This window comes from Buteo buteo, chromosome 11 (assembly GCF_964188355.1).
Source record: "Buteo buteo chromosome 11, bButBut1.hap1.1, whole genome shotgun sequence".
Lineage (NCBI taxonomy): Eukaryota > Metazoa > Chordata > Aves > Accipitriformes > Accipitridae > Buteo > Buteo buteo.
In genome coordinates, this window is record NC_134181.1 from 7,587,523 (window position 1) to 7,610,423 (window position 22,901).

A 22,901-nucleotide genomic window follows, 5' to 3' on the forward strand; every position below is an offset into this window, starting at 1 on the left:
TACCATTGTATGGATCAATGTCCTATTTCAGAGTCCTTGTCCCACTGTGAACAATCTCATTGAGTTCGGTGGCTGACCTCATGTTTATTATGGTTAAGCACCGGAGCTTTTAAATGTGGATTTTTTTCTTTTTTGCATCTGTTAGGTACCACTAACTGATGGGATATTTTTTGGCATTCTTTTGGCAGTGGTGTCGAAGAGGACAGTGCGTCAAATACGGTGATCATGGACCCAAGCCTGTAAATGGCCAATGGTCTGCCTGGTCCGAGTGGTCAGAGTGTACTCGCACTTGTGGAGGTGGGGTCACATATCAGGAAAGACACTGCAATAATCCAAAGTAAGAAATAGATATGAAAAGGTATTACTTTTATACTATTTATGTTATTAGAACAACAACAAAAAAATAAAAGTCCATTTCTGTAGGGAAATAGTACATGTGAAAATGTTTCTAAGACCTTTCTTTCATGTCCAATATGACCAATCAGTAGCTGAAAGACAGAAATATGTCCTCATACTAGAAAGTAGTGGCTGTCTGAAGACTGCTAGAGTACTAGAAAATCTACAGCTCAACTTTCTCAATTTATTTTGTGACACTACCTTTTATCAAATACCTGCAGAAGTAATGAAACGCCATACAGACATATTCACACATAATTACTTAAAAGCAAGGGAAAAAGGTCTTAAAAGCTATTAAGACTTCTGATGAGATCATATTATCCAGGATAATAAACCAAAAATGTTTAAAGTCAATTTCAAAATGGTTGTAGACAGATGTCTTTGTATGTCTGTCATGTTCTTTGCATTCTTTTATGTTTCACAGGTCAGAATGAAGTTGCTGAACCCTAGAATTGTACGCTAACTCATGAAACATTTCTGGTATTTTCCTCTAGTGAATGTCTCATCACTGTAAATACTACTATTCCTTACAATACTATTTCAAAGTAAAGGTCAAGTGTTATCTGACCAGCATCTTTCCCAAGTACTCAATTCATTTCAACTTACAAGAAAAAGAGGATTTCACTGTTTTATTTCATACACAACTTCAACAGGCATAGACACATGTATTCTTCATTGCACACAATAAAAACAGCATTTAAACTGCAGTAATAAAAAACAGAGAAAATATGACACAGTTTATATGAGGCTGTAAAGAAGCCTCACACCTACTATACAGTCCTGCAGTAATAATATCCATGCTTCATATACTATGTTATAGGAAAATGTGAGTTAGTTAAAATAGTCTTTATTACCCTCACTCAGTCAAGCCAATTTTTGCAGATCCATAGCAAAGCATTTTCTCAACCTCTTCTGTTGTTTCTCAGTGTATTTTGATAAATAAAATTACTTGGATAGTTTCCTTTATTAAACTATTTAGCAAGAGAATGCAGGGTCTCAATTACACATCATACATATATTTTGGTCTTCCTAGTTTGGTCTCCGTTTTGCCTGCTAAATTTGTATGTATGCACATTGTTCTTTGCATTTATTCGTAAGCCTTCCCTTGCTCTCCCTATGTGATAGAATAATGTCCAATAGTTGAAATGTTTCAGTTTGGTGCGCTATTAGAACTGATAATAATTTCCAATAGTCTTCAAACAGAAGCTTTTTAACATGAAGGGTGTCTCTTACTGTAGCATTAAGTATTTAAAACTTGCATTCAGAGTGATCTGTTCTAATTAAAGTAAGACTTGATGTAACCAAGTAAGACTTGATACCAGAAATGGATCATGTTTATACTAAATTTAATCTTATTGTATTAGTGATAATTCAGATAGTACAAAGAGTATACTATAAATCTCTCTCAGAGTTAGAGTGATGAAATGACAGGACTATAAATAACCCATCCACACAACAGTGCACGAATATCCAGGTAGCTGTATTTCCCATCACAGCACTTTTGTATAAATGTGGAATCATTAGAAAAATTATACTATCCATTTTCAATGTTACACCACATGGAACGATTTATAACCTAGTCACTGTTCATTGTTCACCTCTATAACTACACATAAACAAAGAATAATGATTCCTTTCTTTTTGAACTTCTGAAATATATTTCAGATGTTTATATATTTCAGTACATATATGTATATTATTTCGTATGTAATATATTTATTTCACTTTTCCTAATCCAGATTTGTGTAGGAGCTAATGTTTATTTTGTTCAAAAGCTTGATAGATTATTTTGGATAGCAAAATTTTGAGAATGACAAAGAATAAAATGTATTTCTGTAAAAGATTAGGACAAGCACTGTGGATCTCTGAAGAACTGACTGGACTCTAAAATGAGGTTTTTAAATAAGTAGTCCATTTTTCAAAGTAACTGACTTCTTATGAACATTGAGGGAGATTTCTAAGTTTCCAGTGATTTTAAAGGTGACACACCTTATTAGAAGCTTAAAGACAGGTGAAGAACACAAATTCAGGCTGCTGCGTATGAAAATCTCGTTACCTGTGTTTGTATGTGAAATTCCACTCTTGCAAATAATATCCAACCAATTCAATTCCCTTTCTCTTGACAATTTTAAGACAGACCTTGTGACCATACCCCAGCAGCTCTGGGTATGGCTTCTGAATTACCACTGGAGTTATGTATGATTCATACTAACAAACACCTATGGAGGTCATCTGTAGAACACAGAACTATGGAGATTTGCTAAAATCATTATGGTTCTGTAAATTGTCACAGTGTAATTTCATGGATCTGTTTTTCATACATCACAACATTTTACAATTGAGGTACTTTTCCAAGATAGAAATAGATTACATAATTTAATAGTTTAGCTGGGAAAGAACCTGAAGAGTGCCCGAGAGATTTAAATTAATACCTAAATCATATCTGTGGGACTGAATCCTACCCACTTCACAATAATGCATTGTTCAGTAAGAGTAGAATGGAGTTTTAGGCATGTATGCAATCAAAAGACTAAATCAAAATTGCTTGAACACGTCTTCTTAATATTTTGTGTACAATATCTGTAACAGTGATTACAGACAATGCAGATTTAAACTGATGCAAAGTAATGATGCCATTTAAAATACCAATTAAAAATGAAGATTGTGAAAGACCTTGTAGACCTTTCAAATTCATGCAGAATAAAATAGTCTTTGTGATACTATCATATGTTCATAATATGAGCAGAAATGTTCTGTCTTGAATTTAAATTATTACAAAACATGAAAAGATAGGCGTCCAGAATTTCAGAGTCCAATTCCCTTTGTAATGCATAAAATACTTTCCTCGATCAGATTAATTCCAGGATTTCTCACTCTGTGTTGCATTGCAGTTAGTATCCATTTTACTTTCATTGTTCATGAAGTCTATTCTTAAAAGGGTACTGCAGAATTGATTTAAGCTACTCTTGTAGCATTTTAATATTTAGGTTTTATATGAAGTGGAGTATTTATATCTTTGCACTTATACTCCTTTTACAAATCATTCTTTGGAGACTGTTTTTTTACTGGCCTTTCTCACCAAATTTCTACCTTTTCCAATTATGCTCGGCAAGGCCTCAGCTCTAACAGCATCTATTCACGTGGGTATCTTTATCTATGCATGCCAATGCTGGAGAGGTACACGGATGGATGAAGTTTAGGTGATACGTGTATTAGGAGCACTGTATCACTACAGAAATACTGGAATACCCTCTGTGCAAAGCATTCCGTCCTAAGTGCAGTTATACTACTAGAGCTTCTGTAGGCAGTCAACCCAAAATCTACTGGTGGTATAAATGCCACCAATAAAAGCATGATTTTGTCAGTATAGATAATAGTCTTCTCAGAAATGTCTTAGTAGATCTACATCTAGTTTCCTGTAAATTACTTAACTCTTACTGACATCTCGTTGGTAAAAAGTGAAGGTGGGGAAGTTTCCATAATTCTCTGGCCAACAGTTTCAGTAATGGGAGTGTACTGTAATACTAAAATGCTGTAACAGAGCTGGGAAACAGAATGCCTCTTTCAGTCCTCCCTTAGTTTGGTGGAATTTTATACCATCCTCAAATGCAAGACTGTGGCTAGAAATCACGATCTAGCCATAAATAATTCTATTATAGTGCTTGTTTGGTGGCATTTACTTGGAAGGAGGTTGCTTCTTTTCCTTACACTAAAGCAGATTTGTTGTCTGGGGCTGAAGGAGGTCAAAAATCATACATGTGCTGAAGCAGTAAAGAAAGTCTGTAGAGAATTGAGTAAGGACCCAACGGTTTGGCTGCCTTAAAGCTCTCACCAATTGCACAAAGTCAGCATAAATACTCCCTGACTTCACTGATGTTACATACGCTCCCCACCCTTCACAGACTGAATTGCCACCAACTAGGGCAGAAAATCTGATTCTTTTTAAGACCTTTGCTGTTATACCCACCGTCAGTGTAGCTAGTAGGTGACCTTAAGAAAAGTCAGTGCAAGTTAGGGTTTTTTCCACAACACATTTTGCTGATGCTTTAACCCAGTTTTAAATAGAGTAGCAGGTGCGTTTCCACCTCTTCCTTTGAAAGGCTGTTTCGTAGCCCAGAATTCTGGAAAAGGCAGATATTGTGTACATTCAAAGCTGATTCAAAACATAAAACCAAGCCCCAGCTTGGGTAGAGGGTTAGACATATGAAGGTTAAAATTTATAATAAAGCAAACAGAAAAAGCACCTGGATTTTCTCATCCATGTTGCACAAAGCTGCCTCCACATTACTCCAGTCAGATGCATGTCAAGAGAAGTTGAATGGGATACTTGATATGGGGAATAGTTATAACATAGTGTTTAGAGATTTTAACAAACAATACGTTGCAACTGAATCTTTTATATTATTATTATTAATTATTGATAGTTATATTATTATTATTCCATATCTTTTATATTATTCTGATTTTTTTCCTTAATGTGTGTGTAACACAGGGAAGACATCCACTGAAAGATCATAGCTTGTCTTCCAGTATGTATGTTCCCTAATTTTTAAAAATTGTTACACAGATGTGTGTAAGTGCAGCATTGTTACATTTCTTTTCACTTGATGCAAGAAATTGTATAATACAACAAACAGTTCTTAGAATTTGGTGTTTTGAACATTTGGCCCAGTACTTGCAGATGTATATCTAAGCATTGTGAAACTGCAAAAATAACATCAGTGAATTCCTACGTAGATCCATAAGGAATACAGAAGTTGAGTGAATACATTTCTCAGCAGCTTATGAGGCCTCTCAGTTGCTTTAAAAAGAGCAAGTCTTACATTTGACATTGTTTTACAGTCATATGCACAGACCAAATAGTTAAAAAGCTATTATTCTGATAACATAAGATATTTGCAAACTAATAGAGCATGCTCTTTTCATTCTGGCCAAAATTAAGGGAAATGCCCAGGTAAGGTCTGCTGAAGTGGAGTTGACATGGAGTTACCCACGAATTCCAACATTCTCCTAAAGCAGAACAAATATGCACAGTCCTCGTTTCCTTTGACTGTTTAAAAGTACATTTTTTCAAAATTATTTACAAAACAAATGAACAGCCAAATGTAATTATTCATTCTGTTTATGTTTGATCAGTGTTATGTTATCCTTTATTAACTCTTATTGTGATCATAGGTAATTCTTTGCACATGTTCATTCCCGGGTTACAGCAGAGCAAAAATAGGTATATAACAAGATTGAAATCAGCCAATACAAAATAGCCCTATACATTTAAATTAGTGAAAACATGACTCACCTCTAGATGGTTGCGTCTTTGCTGAGTTTGCAGTGATCCAAGTAGATAATTCATGGCAACTGCTTTGCTTGGTTTTGGGAACCATGAAAATTAATGGCCCATATAAGAAATACTGATTTCCTAAGACAATACATCCTCTCATTTTCTCTGTACTCTCATACTCGTGTAACATGCCAATCACACAGAAAGTAGGTTTTGCAAAAGAATTTTTTTTTTTCTTTTTTTTAGGCCACAGTATGGTGGCAAATTCTGCCAAGGTTCCAGCCGTATTTATCAACTTTGTAATAATCAGCCATGTCCAGCAAATAGCTTGGACTTCCGTGCCCAGCAGTGTGCAGAATACAACAGCAAACCTTTCCGGGGATGGTACTACAAATGGAAGCCATATACTAAAGTGGAAGGTAATTATGCCACAGCTCTGAAGGACAAAGACAATTGCAGGAAGTGAGCTATAAGCTATAATTCATCCATATTCTTTGGGCAAATATTACCCTGATGTAAGCAAATAGAAATTCAGTTGGCTTATTTGAGATGTGTTTGCTTTCTAGCATAGTTGAAACTGGCCTCCTGTGAGATACTGCCTGTATGGACATGCAGAACTGATCTTGGTTGTGAATTTCAATCTCTGTCCTTAGCATGACTCCCTGGCTGTTGCTACTCCTCTCTTTCATTTTATATTATATATTGGTTAGTGTAAAACCAAACCAAAACAATTTCCATGGATTTTTCAGCATGGGAAATATGAGCTCCCACAATAACACTACCAGAATCTTCCTTCCTTTGGAATGTTCTCAGATTTCCAAACATAACAATAAATCAACCTTTTGACTTTTCTGCTGGTATAGTCCCATGAGAATTGGAAAAACAAACAATGTACTGGCATAAATTTTTTGAAGTCATCTTTTACCAAGAGATCTTTATAAAGTTCAGCTCTCAATAACTATTTCTTGTCATTTGTACAAGCAAAGTTTATTTTTACTTTACACATCTTAATTTTGCAAATATTTTGAATCAGTATTCATTTTTATCAGATACAACAAATATTATCCGTAGTTTGAAAGCACAGTTTGTAGCTGCAATTGCTACTACTTGAATAAAAGTGGCTGGATTATGTCACATTGTAGCTGCTTCGTTTAGCACCTGTAAAAATTTGCTTTTGATGATAATAACTGTATGATTATATATACATACACACACACACATATCCATGTACATGGAACTTTCATTCATAGCCTGATTATATTTTCTTCAAAAGTCTTTGCAGACATTTTTGCGGTTATTTAGAAACCTATGTCCTAACAGCAAATGTGAATAGAGGAAAGAAAAAATATGATTTCACAGCATGTAACAATGGATGTGGTGTAATAGGGAGAATAATGCGTCTTGTTTAATAGAAATTAAGGTAGCCTACATTGGTTTTAAAGGTAGGGGCCATGTTTAGTAAAAGAAATAGGAGCTTAAAATTAGGGACAAAGGGCATAATTTTCAAAAGCAAGATGTCCCCAAGTGACTCTGAACTTGAAAATGCCTGTCCTTACTCTCTTAGCTGCTTTTCAAAAGCTACCCCAAGATCTACATTTACAGTTCTGAAAACATGATCTGGTTTTCAAAATTGCTACAGATGCCTTGCCTCTGTAGAAAGTACTACTGAAAATCCCACTGCTTAGTTAAGAATAAAAGGATACTATTTTGAATCCAATTTCATATTTTTCAAAATTTTGTTATGCTGTTTTATTTGTTGCACTTATGATTTGTATTAGAATTGTGTATTTCAGCAATTGTGATAATATTTACAACTGCAAGACTGTTTTTGTCTATGCAGAATTAATCAGCCCTTTATAAGCATAACACATGATCTCTGTGTAAGAAGAAATTTGATTGATAATGGTCGGGATTTTCTAGAGGAAAAGTGCTTTTGTTAGGGCAAAATCTGGCCCTAGTTCTAACTTTCAGCTGAACTGATCATTTGTGCCATCTTATATCTTCTTCAAATTTTAACTAAAAATTAAATACAATTATTACAGTCTCCCATTTCTCTTAATAAAAAATGAAATTTGAAACTGTGAACCAGTGGAACTGAAACGAGGGCCACATCAGCAGAGCTAATGCAATGTGCATGTTTTCACACTGGTTTTGAATTCTTAATTCTATGTGTGGACAGTCAAACCCACATGTTCTTTTAAAATATAATATAAGCTACTGTATTTGGCTATATTTCTGCCCATCTTGGGGTCCTAATATGTCACCAGATACAATTAATCCTTGTAGCTTGTCATCTAGGATGCAGGAAGAAACAATAGCAGGGTGCTTTTTTTTTTTTTTTTTAAACTGTGCTGCAGGTCTGCTAATACTTTCTTGTCCTCTCTTTTGTTTTGTTGTTGGTTTTTTCCCCAGAGGAAGACAGATGTAAATTGTATTGCACAGCTGAAGACTTTGACTTTTTCTTTGCAATGTCCAGCAAAGTGAAGGATGGAACTCTGTGTTCTCCAAATACATACGATGTTTGCATTGATGGAATATGTGAAGTAAGATAAAATTTCTTACAATCCTAATGTCTATTTTTTTAAGTGGGCAATTGACTCCTTTATGGAAAATGCAGCTGTTTCTTCAAATTCCCTTGTGTCTGAGTCCTTCACTTGTGCCTTTTGGTTGCAGCAAGTAGGGTGTGATCATGGACTTGGTTCCAAAGCTGTATTGGATGCTTGTGGAGTTTGTAAAGGAGATAATTCAACGTGCAAGTTCTTTAAAGGCCAATACTTGATCCAGCACAAAGCTAATGGTAAGGAAAGCTGTTCCCACATGATCATCAACTCATTGCTCTGCTGTATCCCCATGTAATATATATGACTCCTTGCTCATTAGGGCAGTGGCTAGAAGTCCAGATGTGAACTGAAAATCACAGGGAGAGTGAGGGGAGAGTTCACTTTTCTCCTGTTTCTTGGTAACAAGAAAGCTATGAGCGTAAGTCTTGATTAGCTAATTTTCAAGCACTCCTCTTGCTTCTTAGCCACATTTTCCCTTTACATGTGAATTTCCTCTTAAAAGATATTTTAGGATTCAGGCGAGTGAAAAAATAGCTGTCAACAGCTCTGACTGGAATGGGACTGTAGAAGATACAAAAAGTGATACACAGAATAATGCCAAACATGACAGTATTTCCATGTCCATTTTCAAATTAAGTTGACTGGAAGCTGTCCAGCTGATTCAATGGATGATCCAGTCACTGGGAGGTAGAATTTTCTTTAGTGGACTGTCACAGGCTTCTTGTGAAATAATCTCACTATGCCGCAGTTTCTCAGGCATAAAATGCAGATAATATTTCTTTACTCACGGAGGTATTTTGAGGATCCGTTTACTGTTGATCATAAGACATGTCACTACTACAGTAATATAGGCCAGGAAATTGTTTAGGATATAGTAATGCAGAGATACAATGCTAAAAAAATAATCTAAACAATGCTCTGCGAAATTAGCTGTGTGCAACACGTGTTGGAGATTGTCAGTGGTGTCTCATTTGACTGTAGACCGAGTGAGATTTCCACATGCGCAGAGCGCAATGGCGCACAGCAGGGAGATCGAGTGGTATACAGGGCTTTGTGAAAGCTCTCTGCATCCCACTGCATCTCACCTCAAAAACCTTGTCCATGATGGAAGTAGTACCTTCCAACTACTGTAGGGAGCTACAGGGAAAACATGGTAAAACGATTACAGTGAAACCACTGTTAGTCTGTTCTGCATTTTTCTAAGGTGAACTTGCTTTTTCTTGTCTTTAATCACAAAGAAAAATTCCAGGAATTGAAATACCTTAGAGTTACTCTGATTACAGGCTGCACAGGGGGGTTAAAATCAGAGCTGGTTTCTCCTTGTGAAAACACGGTAACTGTGGTGGATCAGAACAGCTGTCTTCAGTATCTTTTAAACTGCAAAAAATTTCAAATTGGCTCAAAAATGATAAGCCATCTCTAGCTGTATGACAACTGCAAAACTGTTGCATACTTCTTTCATTTCAGACTACTATGCTGTGGTCACTATTCCAGCAGGAGCACGCAGTATACAGCTCCACGAAATGCAAATCTCCACCAGCTACCTTGCAGTGCGCAACCTCAGTAAAAAGTATTACCTGACAGGAGACTGGACAATTGACTGGCCAGGAAAGTTCTCTTTTGCTGGAACAGTTTTTGATTATCAACGCTCTTTTAACCATCCAGAGAGTCTATATGCAGCAGGACCAACTAATGAGACGCTGGTCTTTGAAGTAAGCTTTCTTCTGTTTATTCTTCCCTTGATGTCTATTACAGAATTAGTAACGACAGCTTTAGCTCTGCACTGTAGCTCTCAGCAAGATTAAAGAATAGCATTGAGTCACGATAGTATTCAGACTTAATTGTGTGGTCATGCTAGGTTGAAAGGCCTTTCACCAGTTTATCAAGGTCTGAGGTTTAGTAAACTGTCACAAATTCAGTGAACAGGAAGGTGCATAAAACACACCATATAGCATTACTTCTCAGTTGCTGTGCAATGGTAATAGAGATTATAAATGCATCCTGTAAATGGTATACAATAAAACTGAGTGATTTAAAAATTAAATCTAACATTATGGCAAGGCCTAATGGTAACAATTTCAAATAATGCTTCTGAAACTGCAAGCGCATGTAGCCATTTTTACATCTACCTTGGGACACAGATGGTCAAAGTACCACACATAGACTCCTGTGTAATTTCAGTTGATTCAGTTTTATTGGTGATAGTAGCTAAAGTAATGAATTTTATATATGTTTATCTCCCAGTCAAATTTGTATCACCTACTCTGTCTGCCAGGTGTCCTGTGTTGAAACTATATTTACTAGAAAGTAAATTTGGTACTTACATGGTTTGTTCCGGTGTTACAATTTTGAAATTGGCCACTAATACTTCTGTTCTAAGAAAAATATCTTTCTGCATTTAGGTTAGTTTACTAGATTATCTTTTAAAATGCATCAGAACATCTGAGGGCCAATTCTGGCTGAATCGCTGAAGTCTTTACTCCCTGTTAGCCACTTTAGTTTGCCTGCTTTGTTAGAAAGCTCTAGCAAATCTTTGGCTTTGTAACTCATCTGTAATGTCTGTTTTGATGAATCCTTCCCTGTGAGAAGGAAGGAGCCCTCCCCAGAAGGGATTCAATTCCTTCCCCCGCCTTCCAGCAATACTCTGGTCAGCTCACTATCCATCGCATAGCTTTCTCTGGTGTGCACTTGGGGAGCATGAGAGCGAGTGCTGTACTCGGTCTCTGAGGCTCTGAGGCAATCTGTGGTTCTTTGCCCCATCATAAAACACCGTAACTGAAAACTGCTCTCTGCACAAGTTTAGCAGGAGGGGTTAGCTGAGAACTCTGTACCCTGTCTCCCTTACACAGCTTTGTTCTGTTAAACTAAGAAACGCAGTAAGTATAGACTGTGACATGAAATATATTCTGCAAGGATTATTTAAACTTTCACAACTATTCAGTAAAGTGTTTATTTGGAATAGTGAAGAGCCTTACCGCTATTCGTACTGACTAATGTACTTAAATGTATCTTTAAGAACCACTGAAGTTCATGGACCATGAACACATGTTAAAGTACTTTAGGATGAACACGTGTTTTAGAACGGACAGTTTGACATGGGCTAAGGGCATTATTTTCACAAATTACTATCACAATTTGCAATGCCTTTTTAAAACATTTTTTCTCAGTTGAAGAATTTTCATTTTGGGTACGTATGTTAACAGAGATGCTTTACTCCAAGGAAGAGCTTGGTCTAGAAGTTATAGACATGCTTCCCTGCCTGCAAACCATCTCCAAAATAGCCTTACACCAAAGAAACAAGCACACTTACGTATAAATACTATGAAATGCTAAGCTGAACTCTCAGGAATCTTATTTGTCATAACACAAAGTAGATTGAACTGTATTATTATAGAGCTAAAGTATGAATAATAAATTGCCTGTAAGACGACTTACTTGGCTGTGTATCGTGCACATACTTTGCAGAATAAAGATTAAAGAAAAAAATTTAATGCCAAATAACACTTCTATTTTCATCCTATCAAATTATGCTAAACAGTTTTATTAAGATTTAACATTTAACTGGAGGCTATTGCTCCTTTGAGAGCTTATTTAAACTTCCCTTGTATTTTTATTGAAATACCTACACCACTGGCATTGGTAACTAGGGATTCTAACGACTGAAAATGTTAGTTACGTATTCCCCAATTATATGTATCTATGAGCTGTACTTAAGGTTTTTTTTTTTCCTTTCAGTAACAACATTCAACAAGCTGAATTCTGAAAAAAATGCAAAATTTTGTGTGTTCAGAGATCTGCATTATTTATGATTTACCAGTAACTCTAAGCAGCAAAAATACCAATGAAAACTAAAGTAATATGCTTTTCTGAGAAAACACATATACTGCTGAAGATCTGTTTGCAGCAGTAATAATGAAACAAATCCTACTTCAACTATAAATACCAGAAACTGATAGAAGACTGGAAAAAGGGAGTGTTTAACCATACTACATTGTAGCTTTGTTTTTATTTCTATCATCTCATCTGTAGTTTTCAAAGCAGCATACAAAAGAAGTCCTGCCAGCAATTTTTTATCCAATTACGTTGGTTTTCAATAAGATAAGGCTTTCCAGGGTTCGGACCTCAACTTCCTCCTGTAATCTTCAGATAATTTTTCTTCATTTTTTAATTAGGTTGTATTAAAAAGAAATTTAATACTTATTTTCTAGATTAGTATTTTTTCCAGAAGAATTCAGTGCAAGCCCTTGTAAAAATGCACACTGCAGGTATTGAGAAATTTAATAAATTGCACACATAAAAATACAGAAACTTTTATTATTCAGGTGGGCAGAAAATATAAGATTTTGTAGGTGTGTTTATTGCCATGCCACTATGATCTGACAGGCAGATTAACACAGCTTGTGCCTGTTTAATTTTGTAGTCATAGTTTTGCTAGACATTTGTGTGGTGACTGAAGCGGTCCAGGTTTTCAACTGTGTTTCTGAATGCAAATCAGCCTGCACGTATCCAGAAAGTTCAGGTTATGCACGTCCTCTGAGCAACATTCACAGGAGAGGATGGGACCAGTGCTCTCCAGGTCCAGACAGGTCTGGCAAGTCTGTGCTCAAGGCAATCACTCCCTTTGAAATGCAGTCATTCACCAAAATATTTTCTTGAAGGAGACATCTGAAGCATGTATTAAGAGAGAAGGAGGAAACCCAAATAAGAAAAAAACCCTTAACATTCCCTATTGTCTTGCATATCACAAGTGCAGCCTTGCAGTTCCCTGAAATGTTTTGTATTTATATCTTGTTGTACAGTGTGTTCCTATGCATCTATTTTTCTGTAAGGTTTTTCGCTAGTTCAGCTGAGCATGTATCATTTAATCAGAATTTGCAGTCCCAAACACTATTTAGAAATGGATAGGAGACAAGAAGACTGATAGAGTGCTTTTCTTATTTACCCTGGAATTTCATAAAAAAATAAATACACATCTATATATTTACATATATTATATGTATGTAATTATGGGAATGAGTCATACCAAAGAAGACAAAGGGCAGTGAATCTGTAATTTAACTAGGTTGTGGGAGAAAAAATGCAGACTATAGTGGCCAAATATTTTCAGAGGAGGAGGAGAACATTGTGAGCTGAGTGTGGAATTAAGTATGTAGGACTAGTATTTCCTGACCACAACTACTGGAAGTGTAAATGCACGATGAGACTTTAGAATTCATCAGAACCCTTTCTGGATTGTTCAAGAATTAATTTCACAGATGGAGGGAGGGCAAAAACCAGTAAACCAGTGCCCTTCAGAATTTGTGTACCTGTATCCTTCTGAAGTTAGTATAGTGATTGTGGGTTTGTAGAAACCAATAAAAGCTGAAATGAAAAATATTCCTAGATTCAGAAGGCAGTTCCAGAAATGTTCAGATTCAGGTTAGATGAAATAACAGACAATGGTCAAAGGGGTAGAAATGTGATAGTTAAATGATAATGTAGGACCAGAAATTAATACCAGGTTTTTAAAATACGGTTTCTGTAGCATAATTTTCTCATCTTAAATGGAAACATGCTGGATTTTTTTTTTTTTAATGTAGCTGAATATATTCAGCTCATTTATCTGTCATTTGGTCATAGGTAATCTAAGGTCAGCACTTTCAATTTTAAGACCTTGTCAGTGTTTTCCTGTTAACTGAAAAATATTTACCTTGAGGAGAAATGAACAGTAAATTCATCATTCATTTATCTAGCTTTGCAAATAAGGGCTGCCAGTGGGCACCGCTAACTGCTGAAAATACTTTCCAGAAGAGGCTAGCAGACCACAAGGGACATCATTGCCATCACACGGCTCTAGCAATACAGAGTTTATATGAGCTTCACTTGTGACATCCATTTTTCGAAATATTCGGTCACCCTCCACAACTCTCTCGAATTATGGGAAAGATTCTGAGAGGGCAAAAGAAACTGAACTGTTATGTGGGCATGAAAAATACTGCATCACCAGGGATTGATAAACTAACTTAAAAACATGAGAGTTTAATAATTTGTTTTTCCATTCTATCAATAAACAGATGAAAAATTGACTGATTTGAGAAGTCAAATATGATTTGAGAAAGCACTGTAAAGTTTTTCAGGACAAGATAGGATCAGTATCCTCACTGAAGTTTACCTCAAACTTGGTGAAATATTGAATCAAGAAATTATGAAATGTTTATGAAAAAAGAGAGTTTGACAGCAGTAACAGATGGAAAGGATGCTTTGCAAAGAGGGAGACATTCACGGTAAGAGAAGGTGAATGGAGCTTCAGGGCAGGAATATGTCTAATTAAAACCAGTAAATCACTTCCTCTTTATCAATAGGGGGAAAAAAAGAAAAAGGAGGCCAGGTGGAATGACTTTACTGATGATCTAGCTGCCATGCAGAGAAAGCCAAGCTGCAGTTATAAAGCATTACATTTATTATTAGCTACTAGATGATAAATTTGTACTGATTTCCCCTAAAGAGAAAGTAAGCTAAAGAGAGCTAAGATGTACTTATAAGATACAGATGTTGATACAATACAATGGATAAAAGGGTTCTCCTTTAGTGAAGAGAGATTAGCTGGACAGTATCCCTGAAAGTTGTACATTTAGCATGTGAACAGTAAAAAAATGGAGACACAATAACAACAGAAGATAAATTTGAAACAGCTGAAGTAGAAATGAGATCATACAGGACCTTTCAAGGATACTCTTTTTTTTTTTTTTTCCTTTTAATGACCTCAGTGGACTTTCTTGAAAAACAATAGTTTGTCATAAGCTTTTAGTTAAGACTGTCTTTAATGTGACTTTAGAAATATTGACGAGATAAAACCCCTTTTGTTTTAATGTTTGGCTTAAGCAACCAATGGTTGCTGGTGCTTTCCAAACAGGTGTTCTCTCACTTTCCTTTGAAGCTCCTGGTGTTAGCCACTGTCAAGGATCTCATCCAATAACTGCCCTTCAAGAGAACAGTCCTGTTTTAAAACTTGTTTAAACGGTTTTCCACCAGCATCATATGTTGCATGCTTAGATTTACCCTTCTGAAACCAGAGTAAATTCATAAAAGTCAATGGAATTAATCCTGATTGAACAGAGAAATCAGAATCTGGCTTAGGATGTTGGATGTTACAATACTCATTAAACAGCATGTAGATTCACAGTGGATGAAACCTGCAGGTCTCACAAGCATAACACAGCCAGGCACTAGTCTTCCACACAGACAAACTTCTCCATCTGCCCTTACTGGTGTAATTGATGGCTCACTGCAGATAGCTTAACTCTGTTACATCCACCTAAAGAAATTATCAAAGACTTACAAAGCATGGGAGTGACCCAGGAAATGTAGATGCAATTGGAAGACTCAGATCAAAGCTGCCATGTATGCTGGGATTCAAAGTTTGGGCTCATGCCCATTTTGTAAATTATGCACATGCAGAACCAGTAAAGATGAAAATAGATGAAGCACATATGGGTAAACAGTAGCTATTACTTTACCTGGCTTTTTCTCTATGCTCAGCTTCACTCTCTAAGTGATTTGTAAGTGTCTATTAGTCCTTCACAGAGATAATGAGTCATTTTTTCAGCTTGTTACATGCCAGGCATTAGTATGCTTTCTTATACATTAGACAGACTATTATGGAAGAAAGAGGAGTTTATCTTGTGTAAATTAAACTCTTTTAATTCAGTGTGTTGCAAGTAACTTTACATACACATCTTACAATAAAAAACACCCGAAAAGCACAGACTCAATCATAACAAAGCAATGTTGATAGACTCTTTAAAAATTTGACCTGCAAAATGGAGTATTCTATTGGAAACTTAGGATATCCATGGAGAAAAAAAAATAATCTGAAACAAAGGAGCAGATGCACAGCTAGCTTAGAAAATTTATTGGTTTAACTTTGAAATCAAAATTAGCAGCAAAAGGAAAAGGTTCTTTACTCAGGAGAATTCAATTTATCCATTGTTTTAACATTTTGCGCCCTAAGCAAAAGCCACGGTTCTTTTTCTTCAGAATAGATCTGGCAGATTCCAGCCATAGAGTCTGTGGTTTTCGAACTCAAGAAGCTGTAAATTTTATAACTCTGCGCCCTGCGGTCAGAGCTGCTGAGTGTTGTGTCTGAAGTCAGGTGGTTGGTGTGTTAAAGGTAGACATTAAACAGTTCTATTGAGGAACTGGAAATGTTTAAGGAGGTTGTTTGCCAGCTGTAAATTTGGGAGCAAATGCCAGTTGGCTGAAAAGATGCTGGAATGCATCCAGTTAAGTAGACTAGCACTGGAGGTCTTTCCAAATTTGTAAGTCTGATAACTTGGCTGTATATGCAGACTTCAGTTATTCGGTTGTTAAGGAAGGACTTTATAATGAACGTTTGAAAATACGATAGAAAACTTTTTATATGCTCATTACTTTGGCAAAATTGCAACTTTGCAATAGTATTGCATTCCTGATGAAAACGTGGTTGAACATTATATGTTGTATACTATTTTTCAGCTGAGTGCCAGGGACTTTAAAGTATATGGTTTTGTGCCCTGCAACACTTTGTCTCCAGTACTTTTCCAGAGTTTGATTTTGCCCTTTTTCTATGTAGCTGGGATGATACAGGAGGAAGAGACCTGATTGTGATGCAGCTCTTGCTTTGTAAACATTCCCTCTTGTAGTCTGCTGGGTGGGAAGGGGCTCTAGCTTTGCCTGCCGGCCAGGAAATAAAGAGGAAGTTCACTTCATCTGCCTGCTATAATTGCTTCTACTTTCCAATGCGCAAGAAGGGGGTGTAGCCCAAGGTCTTAATCTGCAGGATTTACCCCACGGGCACTCATTCAGCTGAAGGTTGCGAGTTTCTTACATCATTGTGTGGTTGTTCTCTGAAGTGATAGATACTAACATGTCTTGTTCTAACTCGTCTGAGATCATTTCCTCTTCATTCCCTTCACTCTGTTGAAGCACCAGAATACTGCTCTAACAGGAGTAAAACTGGTTGCCACTTTTACCTTCTCATCCTCCCTCTTCTGTGTTCTGAATTCTGTGGTTCAGGATGCATTCATTCTGTTTCTTGCCTCTACTATCACAAAGTAAAGAACACTTTCAGAAGACAAGTGTTCAGTCTAATACGTCAAGATATTTTTATTAGAAAAGTTTTAAGCTTTACTGTTTTTTTGGCCACTGACATAGCACAGTTTTATGACAGCTGTCAGAATCAAATGAGACAAAGGCTAACCCTTACACAAGGACTTGAGGCACGGACAAAACCTCCTCCACTTTTGACACATGACTTACTAAAAGGCCAGATAGAATTTCAGCCTCTGCACTTGAAGGAACACAGAGCACCTACTGAAATGGGAGAAAGTGAATCCTCACAGGACCATGAAAGAGGAAATCTGACTTTGACTGTTCATACATTAGCCAGATCTTTTCGAATACAAGAAGAAAATAAAGCTAGTTTCTGAAATTGTTTCTAGCTGCCTAAGATGCTGAGATCTGTGCTAATACCTTGGACTTACAGGACCTTCCAATGAGTAAAAGCAAATTAAAGCATTTTGAGGTCTGGTCTGTAAGAACAAGGAAAGGAATTGTTTTAATTAAAGAATAGTTTTCTAGGGCTCAATTCTTATTAGGCTTAATGCACCCTATTTTTTTTCCTTAAGCACATGTTCTGAAACTTTACACATTAGGTATTTGTCTCAGTTTGTCCTTAAGAGAAGGACAGCAGAGTGAACATGTATTATTACAACCTGTTTTTTTTGAGAAACTGTAATGCCCATGGACTTGAGGTTCAAGATTCAAAGTAACTGTGGAACAGCTGTTTTAAGAGAGTTGGACTTTTTGCTATCAGCACTTGGACAGCTTTCTAATAATAAAAATTCATATAGAAGAGATATTTTCCTTCATCTGAAGGGGCTGTTAAATCTTAGAAAACATTTACATCAGATAGTGATGAATAGCCAAGGAAAAAAGAAAGGTCCTGAAAAAAGTTACACTGGTAACAGTTTGAATAGAGCATAGCAAATAGAGCACAGAACTGCACATTGATGAATGAGCATAAAGTAAAATACGGAAACTTTGTACTAAGCTCATTAGTGAGCACCATGTGCTGTGAGCGCTGAACACGGTAGAGGCTTTCTGGAAAGACAGTATGAGATCTGGAGATTCATAGTGCATCTATGCAGGGCAGAGTGGAGTTGCACAGCAGTCTCAATTCTAATGTTTTCTAATCTCAGAGTGATTTTAATCCTGTTCTTGTAAAATAGTTGTGATATATACATACATATATGACTCACCCCTAAAGCATATATAGTAATATTATTTCTATCAAGAATATTCAGTAAGAATACAGAGGTCAGTAACGACTCTCAGATCTATTTCTGCTGTAATCTCACAGGTATTCTAAGGTGCTCATGAGTTAAGCATGGATGGGTGAGATGAAAACTTTCACGTGAAATACTTTAATTTACCTATGCTTGGAGGATCTTTCAGTCTGAATCTTCCAATAAGAAGGCCCGTGCTCTCCAATTCTTCTGGAAGTATTTTGCCTTTTACAGTCCTAATTGCTATATTCTCAGTTTGGGTCATTACTGAGATCCACTGACTGAAATAAAATTTTTGGCTACTAAGAATGAAAAACAGAGCATCTGTTTTCCTTTCTTCTAGAAAAGTAAACAGTATGCAGTCCAGATCCTTCATGTGTTCCCATTATTGAGCTGGAGATCATGTAAATTTGGTCTGAATTTTGACTGTCATGGGTAATTTCTGTTTTCCAATAGATACATTTTCAGAATTCTTTAAAACCCTTGGCTACATTCCAAAATGTTATTATACTTCTTGGTCTCAAACAGCATAAATGCAAGTTTGTTGCTATTTTATGAAACCAGTCTATACAGAGATCAGTTCTACCTACATGGATTGCTTAAGCACTCAGGTCAAGCATCGTGTGAACTTAACTGGTATTTTATTAATATTTTGAATGGTAATCATTAACATACACTGAAAATGTACTTGAAATGCTAGTGCTTATCAAAAAGCGTATTTAGGAACTGAGGTTAACTGCACCTGCTGTTTATATTACTATGACCGGATCCACACTGGTGAAGAATTAAAACAGCAGAGGTCTGTAACTGTAAGCTCTTGCACTTTTTCTATTAAGTTTGAATCTAAATGCACTTTTCTGCCAAGAAGTTTCTAAAATAGATGTTAACTAGAAATTTCGCCCCAAATTTAGGTATGTGTCAGATGTTAATGAATCTTGCATTGATTATAATTCAGACTTGAAATGAATACAGTGAATTTTAGAAAGTTGCCTACATGAAAACTGCATTATAGTTCACCACTAAAATAGTACACCCCGAAGAGCTAAGCTCCCTAAGTTAAATGAGAAAGATTGTTATTATAGTCAGTAATCACACTTTCTATAAATTTTCTAACACATTATGCTAAAATCATGAATAGAAGATTTTTCCAATCCTTTTTCCCTTGTAGACACCCAGGGACGGGTCCTCTCCTGGACTGAAGCTTTATCAGCTTCAATCATCATGAGAAAAATACCAGCTGAGGGTCTTCCAAACAAAATTTATCACCAGTCTGCATAGAAAAAGGTTTTTTACAAGAAAAAAAAAAAAATCTATTTTATATACCCTCAGCCTCAAGAACTGAGGAGGCCATCTCTAACCACCTCTATTCCCAGTCCTCACATGGCTCTACTACTGCTTTGCTCAAGCTTCTTTCAGTAAAGCATCTGAGTCCTGCATACTTAATGGGCAAAGGCTTCTTCATTCATAAGAGGCACTATGGAAGGATCAGCTAGCTTGGACTTTGCTTACTAAAAGAGAGGAAATTTCTCCCACCTGCAAATCCTCAATCCAGCCACTGCACTGCCACAGGCAAACTCCAGCACCTGCTATTGAGCCTCCAGTGAACGCAGGGACCCAGTTGTTAAAGGCCAGTTGCAGGAGCAGAGCACTGAGAGCTGGGATGAGGCAGCAACTAATACTATATTGCCAAAAGTCTTTGGATGATACTTCACATCTACTGAAGGCATTTCTGCTTCACCAGTCCAGTCAAATGCCTTCTGATTTAAAGGGGTGTTACGCTGAACCATGTATTTCTGCACTCTTCTGTTACATGACCTGCAGGTGTTAGTCCAAGCAAATGCTTTGCTGTTTAGGAATTACTTTGATGGTTTTTAGTTTATAGAAAAATTAGGTCTCCTAAAAATTATTTCACAAACATAGTGTGTATAAATATGTGTGTGTCATGTTTAGCTCATCTTCCTTCAGAATGACAGAATCCTTCTTTTTTTTTACCCCCGCTCCTTTGTTCTTTTTAAACAAACCCCAAATACCCCTCTATAGATCCTGTTACAAGGCAAAAATCCTGGGATTGCTTGGGAATATACATTTTCCAAAACCAACAATGAAAACAAGACATCTGTCAAAAAACATAGCTACTCCTGGGTGACAGTGCAGTCAGAGTGCTCAGCTACTTGTGGTGGTGGTAGGTAACTTTCCAATTGCCAATCCTCTTCTTTTTCATTTTTATAAAGCATCTCAAACATTTCAGCAGCCTTTAATTTTGCAAATGTGTATCAATACATACAGGGGGTTACTCTGAACATGTGGTCCTTATTTTTTTATCTGACAACTTATAACATAGATGAAGTACCTTCATACTTCCTTTATAGTATAAAAAAAAAATTCATGCCAGTCTCAATTCATGTCACTTACAGTAACTCAGTCTTTTTTCTTTAGGTCAATCCATATGCATATGATATCTTGCTGTTGAAGTAATGTGTGAATTAAATATGTGCTTTGATGTTGTTGTAATTTGGGAACATAGAAAGATACTAAATAACGTGTACAATTTATCTTATCTGTAGAGAGTAATTGAAGACTAAAACATTATCAAGACCTTTCTTTACTGACAGCTGCACCCTGATCTTCTCACTGTTTTAATTTCAAATATTTGAGTTCTGTCAGGTCAGAGTCTGAAATTCCTTATAAGCTAAGGATTTCTTATTACCATATTCCTCTAGGTATTTGCTTTGCACAGAACATCTACTTGTTCTTCTAGATCCTGAATGTTCTGTCACTGAAAGGAATTCTGGGATGTAATGAAAGCAGAAAACTGGCATGTGGGAAGTCCTGCAAAAAGAATCGAGAATTAAAATTTTAGTGGCCTTTAAATTGGAAGTAGGTCATACAAGTAAGACTTTATGATGCAGTTGTCTTTAATACCAAAGAATAGGACTGGGTAACCAAGGAAATGCCATTTTCTGTTCCTGTAACCTGGCAAAAAAGTCCAGGTGAAATTCAGGAATATCTTGCTGGTATGTTGTCAGACTTCACAGCATCTCCATAAACTGTTTATGGAAGAAAGACCCAGCAGGAGCACTGCAGACATAAAATATGACAACTGTATTTTTCTTACTTCCCTTTAAAACAAATGAAGGATGCAGCACAGATATAAAGATGATGGAAACAACCATGTTTCCAAATTTGACTTGCTGTGCCCAATGAACCATGTGTGAGGTGAATGATACATCTCAATTTAAAGTTAAAACTATAAAATCACTTCATCTCTTAAGGCATTCATAGTCTTCTCTGTAATCTGTCCTGATGTTGACAGTAGATAGAGTTTAGGTACAGGAACCTGCAGAATTCTGAAGTCTATAAAGATATACTGTAAAAAGTTGCAAAATGGTTTTTTTTGCAGTTTGCAAGCACATGAGGAGAACTCTAAGCAAGCACTACTAGTTTCTGCAAGGAATTAGGATTTGAAGAATTGCTAATATTTGCTGGGGGAAGATTATGCAAATACACCGTTTATAACTAAAATGTTTCATCTGACTTCATTAGTACCTGTATTACAGGGAAGGAAATTAATGTTAAAAAAATGTTGCCAAATTAAATCCTATTTTATTTATTTCAAGTCAGGGGAATTATACCAAGGATGAGCTTGGACTTCTTTAGTTAAAATTCTTCCCTACTACTTTTTCTCCTATATTTTGAGTAAACGTTTATTTTACTGTACTTTTTTCTAATACTTCCATAGGACACATTACAGCAAAAGCAGTTTGTTTAGAAGATCATCGTACACGAGTTAATTCCTCCTTTTGTGGCCCAAGGACGAAGCCTATGACTGAAACAAAACTATGCAATACTAATCCCTGCCCAGCATAGTAAGTTCTCTTTATTTTTCTACCTTTTCGCTGTGCCTTATGACTGAATTTGCCACAAAAGAAGTCCTCTCTGATAGGCACACAGAATTGTATAGCCTGCTAGATGAACCCACTTTTATTCTGTAACGTAAAACAGTAATTGTTTAAAAATGTTAGTTGTGTAGGCTTCAGCCCAATGATAATAATAGAGGCGGTATTTCTAATGTTGCAAAGCAAGACCTCCTGAGGATTGCTTGCAGCTCTGTCACCATGCTGGGGTTAGCTATGTGACACTGAGTAAATCTAAGTTACTTAGAGGCTTGTTCTGCCACCTTTACTCACCTTGAATCAATAAGACCATTTCCTGAGTAAAGTGCTACTCCCCGTGTGGAAGCTTGGCCCCATGACTCAGATTCCACATATTAGATTAGGTTAAAAGAATCATGTGAAGTGTAATTAGTGATTTTTGGACACAATGTCCCACAGAGTATTATGATACCAAGAAGAGGACTATATA

General features: G+C 36.3%; 1 protein-coding gene across 1 annotated transcript in view; it reads left to right on the top strand.

Moving 5' to 3' along the window:
• The window catches only part of ADAMTS18 (ADAM metallopeptidase with thrombospondin type 1 motif 18), an 80,929-nt gene that overhangs the window by 42,867 nt on the left and 15,161 nt on the right, over window positions 1-22,901 (top strand). The window contains exons 11-17 of the mRNA XM_075039989.1: window positions 189-337; window positions 5,921-6,093; window positions 8,087-8,217; window positions 8,348-8,471; window positions 9,703-9,947; window positions 20,580-20,721; window positions 22,279-22,405. Of these exons, the coding sequence (XP_074896090.1) occupies window positions 189-337; window positions 5,921-6,093; window positions 8,087-8,217; window positions 8,348-8,471; window positions 9,703-9,947; window positions 20,580-20,721; window positions 22,279-22,405 (1,091 nt within the window). The remainder of the gene's footprint in view (window positions 1-188; window positions 338-5,920; window positions 6,094-8,086; window positions 8,218-8,347; window positions 8,472-9,702; window positions 9,948-20,579; window positions 20,722-22,278; window positions 22,406-22,901) is intronic.